At 38.9% G+C, this 6860-nt stretch overlaps 1 protein-coding gene across 1 annotated transcript in view; it reads left to right on the plus strand.

Moving 5' to 3' along the window:
* sntb1 (syntrophin, basic 1) overlaps positions 1-5708 on the plus strand; it is a 39716-nt gene extending 34008 nt beyond the window's left edge. The window contains exon 8 of the mRNA XM_061716439.1: positions 3045-5708. Within this exon, the coding sequence (XP_061572423.1) occupies positions 3045-3137 (93 nt within the window). The 3' untranslated portion in view covers positions 3138-5708. The remainder of the gene's footprint in view (positions 1-3044) is intronic.
* Positions 5709-6860: the final 1152 nt, after the last annotated feature.

Consider the following 6860-nt stretch of genomic DNA (forward strand, 5'->3'; position numbering starts at 1 on the left):
AGTTGAATACAGATGATCATTTTACCTTGACAGTTTTGGCAAGTTGCTCTCCCCTTTACCTTACTTCACCTCATCTTATGTCTGAAGTAAAAACTCTAAATTACTGCAACAAAAATGAGCTATTGCAATTAAATTTTTTAACACGACAGATACTGCAGTGAATCTGTGAATAAAAAGCATAACTTTAAGGACAAAAGACTTCAACTACCTAAACCTCAATCAGTGTCTCGTCTGATGAAATCCTCTCTAAGGACTTTTTCATCATAAGGTTAATTTTTACATATCAGCAACCAGGATTTCCTTTGGAGGAAAAAAACATGCCTCTATAAATAATTAACTATTGAAAATCTGGCAAAGCACTTTTAGTTAATGTGTTTTGGGGTTTATATTTTGTTTTTTGTTGTTTTTGTTTTTTTTTAAGCTCATGGTCGTGACGGAAAAAAGACTATTCAATTTTAAGCTTACTTTAATGCACGGCTCACGTTAACTCACTCACAAACTGCAGTAAAGGAGTATGAGACAAGAAGAAAGAAGGTTAGACAGCAGAAAATACATCAAAGCACTTTACAGGTCTTACAGGGGACAAGCATTTCAAGTATTTGAAATGGTCTGTCAGTCACTGTATGCACCATAAGACTGTAAATCTGTTCACACCACTCAACTCAATCCATGCAGGGAGGCAGCCTGATCAAGGTGTGAACAGGCTCCAGGCAATTGAAACCCTTTATGTACAAAGGCTTATTTTTTGGCCACTAGTCAATGAAAATAAACATATGCATATTTATATTTATATGTCTTTGGTCCTATATAGTCTCTATTTTACCAGGAAAAAAAGAATTATGGTGCAAATCATGCAACCCAGCATGTATTCAGTGTGCAGAAAACTGTGAGAAGTAAAATGTACACTCTAGGATCACTGCAATAAAAAGGCTGGTGTATTTCACTGTTTGTCAACATCTCAAACTGTAATGAGAGTCATCATCCAGCTTTGTGTTAATCTTAGAGACAGAAACATTCATGTTTGGCGCCTCCACTTATGCTGAAGCTAAATAAGCAAAGACTTCTGAGCTTTGATTCAAACCCCTCTCTTGGCTACACGAGCAGAACGGTTTTCAGTTTCTTTAATATCTCTGAATTCTCGCACAGTTAAAGACAGAGCTTTATAAACAATCCCCAGGTATTTATGGATGCAGCCAATGACTCATTACCTGAATCGTTTGAAAATCAGCTAGATTTTTTTTTTTTCTGTTTTCCAGTTATAGTAACTTGGACGGAAGTATGTGTCTCTAATTTAGTCCCCATTGAGCCATACAGAGAACCATACAAAAAAAAATATATAATGGCAACCTGAGATTTGTGGTCTTGTCTTGATATGTAGAGCTGCTCATGTTTCACTTTTATGATGTTTGCTGGACATGGCCGTCTTAAGTTTGGCCTACAGAACAGTAGTTTTGGGGGTACATTTATGATGTGAATATCCCTATAGACCTTAGAAGCAGGAAATGAGTCAGTACTGGTGAAATCCCCCACTGTTGACTCAGGATATGAACAGAGCTGTGTTCACAGTGATTTACTGTTTATGTTTACACAGCGCTCGGCTCCATCTAAGAGTCCAACTCTGCCTAATCCTTGCCACATGGGGAACTGTTGACTGCAAAGTTAGCTCTGAATATATTTTCATAGGTTTGTGCAGTGGTAGTTAGATGTGGTATTCCTGAACAGTAAAGATTTTAAAATATCTTCGGAAACATGCAAAGGAACCAAGTTTGTATGAACACAATGTTCGGATGGAAACGTCAGCTATTGAAAAATGAAATGTTTCGATGAATATAAACTTCAGAAAAATAGCTGAATAGATTATTTATCCCGGACACAACTGAGTTGTGACAAAAGGCATTTATCTGTGGATAATTTTCAGTTTTCTCCTGACAATTAGTGAATAATAACAGTCTTATTATTATTCAAGCAATATGTTTGCAAGGCAGTGCTGAAGCTATTGAAGCTCACATAAAAAGTTTGGGATGGTTAGAAGTTTCACGATCCCTTCTATCAAAGTTTTGCTCAAGGCAGGATTGATAGTATTCTGTGTGCAATTCAGAGCTAGATCCAAACACCGAAGGTGAGTTGCTGCGTTTACACCTCTGAGCAACCAAAGAAAAGCTGAATCGTTGTGTACGTGTATGTGTGTGTAGGTGTGTGTGTGTAATGACAAGCCAGCATGGCGAAATGCACCACTCTTTGCAACAAGGCTGCTGTCGCTCAGCTGAATCCCCACAACACCGGTTCGGTGTTTGCAAGCAGACACTGATGCTGGAGCTGAGGGGAAGCAATCTGGAGGGGTGGTCCGACCTCATCGGTGACCAAGAAAGGCACAATAATGAAAAGCTGAAATAGATTTCACATGAATATAAATTATTAGTACGGTACTTGTTCTCGGACAAGATAAAACAAAAGTCATTATAACTTTACTGTATCAGGGAATGAAGCCGTTATGTAAGCGAGCACCTTACCCGCAGCATTACCGGGTGGAGGCTCCATCCTGTGAGGCTGCTTCACTGCCTCTGGCAACTAAAACACCAAATCTATCAAAGGAATAAGCAATCGGGAGATTACAAATTAATTTTAAGGTGATGTTCTATGACTTACAGAAATAAACTACACATCAAGAAGCACAAAATACTCTTTGAAGAGAAAATGTTATTACTTTGAACTGGTCAGTAATTAACTCCTGACTTTAATCCTTTTGAAAACATAAAACAGAACTAAAAATGTCATCACTAAAATGACAATTGCAAAGCGGTGCAAAAAGCTTTTGGACTGCTACAGGGAACATTTTACTGTTGTCATCATTGCCAAATGCTCTGCAGCCTTTTAGCACCTTGCACTATTTAGTCACGGGTGCCAATATCTATCTATGGCTGTGTGTATTACAAGCTCTTGTGTTCCTAAATCTTTCATCTCTTCAGCAGTCTAATCCTTTTGATTATTTGATTATTATGTTTTAGTCTACTATTTAATTCTAGTCTTTTCATTTCTCTTTTCAGCAACTGGACCTTCATTCATGTCCGAAGCCAATCGTCTTCATCCTCCACTCCTTCCTCTCTGCAAAGATCTCCCGCCTAGGTCTGGTGGCCTGACTATTGTACTAAAGGGACATTTGAGCTCCTTTTTAAAAACAGAAATCCACCTGGCATCTTCATCTATCTGCAACCCGCATGCAGTACACCACCTCAAACTCCTTCATCTGGAAATCCAAGCTGAATGAATGTAGCCTCTATTTGAAGATCTTGCTTGTATGGGTCTCTGTGTGGAAGATCCAATAGCACTCCCGTGTCTGGGACTGGTCGTGGTTTTGACAGATTGTTTTAGGGGGAAATGACCCCTGTAAGGGCTGCAGTGTTTGAAAAGTTGACTGGAGAGCCACAAATGAAAACATGGGTTGGACTTTACGCAGACTTGTTGTTTAAGATCACAGAAATATACAGGCACGCTGACAGGAGTGGATCGGTCATTACTGTTAAGTCCAGGACGGGGAGGACCGGCCATGTGTAGCAGGGCTGAGGTGAATTGACTTTTAATTCAATCACAATGTAATGGCAGATTGCCTTCCATTTACCAAATTGTATAATTTATTTGCCATTAGCTCCTAAGGGACATTCTTAATTTCACTCGTCATTTTTCTTCCTCAGACACTTGACACACTGTGGAAAAACTTTGTGTATTTGTCTTTATTAGCGTCCCCTGGGATGCTCCGTTTGCAGCGTCAGCATTCATCATCCACAGTGGGCGGCACATTCTCCCACAACGTGATGGCTCATTCAAATTTAATATGTCATAGTATTCCTTTAACAGGTTGGACACAGTGGCCATAGTGTGGTTAAGGTATTTCATTATTTAAGGTGACATATCCAACACTGGACATTTGGTTGATGAGGGTAATCCAAAGAACGCAGTCAACAATTTATATACTGGTATCTACACACACATACACACACACTATATTTGATCTAAAACAAAACTAATGTGTTTATAAAGTGGTGAATTGTCAGTCCCACGTTGTGCTGAAAAGTATGAATCATAATTTACTAAAAATGGCAGCATTTTTAGTAAATTATGATCCATACTTTTCAGCAAAGGACAAAGACAAACCACTGAATGAGACCTTACATTTCCTTGAAAAAGGAGAAAAAAACATAGTAGTTATAAACAAATGAAAAGTAGTCATTTTGACATAGTTTTTCATCCAGGGATATGTTTGTGGTTGTCTCAAATTGTCTATAACTGCCATTGCTGTTTTTTTTTATTGAGGTAATAAATTCATATAAATGTTGATCAAAGCAACAATGAATAGACGGCAAGACGAATGTGTTTTTACTAAAGAGGATTGATTGGGACTGAGAATAGTGATCAATCTAAAAATGGTAGCTTCACTTTCTTTAAACTTAACTTTCTTTCTTTATCCTGGAAACTAATGGGCATGTTAATTTAATTGAAATATTTGTATATTTTAGTATTTGCTGCATTTAACTCTAATGTAGCCACATTTCTCCATCTAAAGTGATGCATAATAGAGAATATAATGTTTATTTCATGGATAATACTGTTGGATAGTTTTACGATAGCCTGTAATCCAAATTGGAAGAGTTAGTGGTTTTCAGTTCAGAAATCTGGCAGCTTTAATTTGGCATGCAGCTCCTGGAAAATCACAACTTGACATTTGTGGGTTTTGCACATAAGGAAATGAGACAGAGAGAGTGTGATAATTAGCTTGAAAAGTGAGATTTGGTGGACATTTTAACCTGTGGACAGATCTAGCCAAGTTATTTCCCTGATTCTTCAACAACAAACTTCATTTTCTCACTGAAATCCCACAAGGGAAACATTTTCAAAATGTTGAAATATTCATCTGAGGGTATTCATTAAGTTCACACATTATGATGCTGCTCACTGCTTCTTTTATTGAATATCAGAGTGGACGGATGATCAGAAAGATTCTTTCTAGGTCCGGTTTGCCTGGCTAACTGTGAAACTGTGCCCCTGAAATGAATACTGAGACTCAATCAAAGGCTGCCACCCAAACATCCCATCAGCTGTTGCCATGGTAGCCAGGTAGCCAGGTAGCCAGGTAGCCATCACTGTCTTCAGTTTGACCTGAAACTCCGATATCCTTGTTCTTTTTGATGTCTTGTAGCAGATCAGATCTGTGACATGGTCGGGGTAACATGTCTTTACTTTGTGCCTTCAGATGACTAAAGAAAATAAACTTTAGAATTGTACATGAAATGAATCGGATCACTGCATGAGCGTTAAGCAGCGAGACTTCTGTTTTGGCTATAACTCGCTTGGGTACATCTTCAGAGGTGCTCAGCTAGAAGTAATTGTATGTTCAAATCATAAAATCACTGAGACTTTTCTGAAGGCCATATACACGCGCGCACACTGTGAACAATGACTTTCGTATTGTAATCTGACCACGCTGTAGAAGAAACAGATGTTTTTTGTTGATGCTTAAAGATAGTGAAGACATTGTAACACTCAAGAATCCAGCAGTTACTGATAACATAAAAGTGGAGAAGTTCTCTCTAAGTAAAGGCTGCGTTGATATGTAGAATACTCTGATGCCTTCAGCAGCTACTGTACTGTCACTCAGAATGATAAAATGTAGTTTTTAATTCAAACAGTGCACATAAATCATGTATTTAACAGTGGAGTGATGAGTGTTGTTTTTTTTTAATTGTCTTCTCTTGTGATTTATTCATTTCTCATCAACAGCAAAAACAAATCACCTCTTCTGTCACATTAAAATGTAAATTGCGTTTTGTTTGTTCATGATACTGCCTCTTAATTAATTTTTAACTTAGTATTAATTATAGAAAACTACAATAGTTCCTTGCACATCTATAATCAAAATGAGCCAGACCCATTATCAACACATGCACATTATCCACGGTGATGCAAAAACAACTAGTAGTTTCCTTTGAGAAAATGAAGAGATGTGTTAATTTCAGGCTTTTAGTGGCAGTTCAACTTGGCTTGGGGAGTTGGGGTGGGAGTTTCCATGAACAGCTCAGCAGAAAGAATTCAGAGCATTTAAGTTGTAGGCAGCACTTAACACGACTGAAACTTCTGACATTGTTTACGCGCCTCAAAGGTAATGAGTTGGCATCCTTTCTCTCTCCTCCACACACAAACAGATGGATGGATGGATAGATGGATGCATTTATGTTAATGAAGCTAAGGAGTTCAAACCTCACACGGTGATAACTCATGACATTGTTTACCGCGCTGACATTTCTTACCGCCAGATTTTCCCACCTCTTCGTAGGTATCCTCATTTCCCTTCTGCCTGGGTTGTTATTGCATCCTGTCAGACACTCGGTGGGAGACTGATCGCCTCCAGATAACAACTGTTGCATCATGTGAAAGTCAAACACTGGGATCTCTCTCCAGGTCAGGTTTCCCACTGACAAACAACATTTTAAGACCTGAAGATCCACTTGAACGGATGTTTATCTTTTGTATATTAACACCTACGCACATGCACACAAACATTCACACTGAGGGCTGGTAAGAGACCCGACCCTGTTAACCAAAACTGTCCGTTTTTCACTTTGTGGATCTGGAGAAAAGCCAGATCCATGATCAATCAAACATAAACTGTGTGTGTGTGAGCTGCCCAAAGCTGCTTCATGTGCATGCAGTAGATGCCTCGCTCACATGCAGATACGTTCTCAGTGTGGGTGTGTGTTGGTGGAGGGGCCATGGAGGGGCTCTGAATGAATAGCTTTTCTCTTGGCTTGAACTCGTTGCATTCCTGGGCTGTGACAGGTCCTCACAGGCTCCGGAGGGCTTGGTTGTTC

Source organism: Cololabis saira, chromosome 3, assembly GCF_033807715.1.
Source record: "Cololabis saira isolate AMF1-May2022 chromosome 3, fColSai1.1, whole genome shotgun sequence".
NCBI classification, from domain to species: Eukaryota; Metazoa; Chordata; class Actinopteri; order Beloniformes; family Belonidae; genus Cololabis; species Cololabis saira.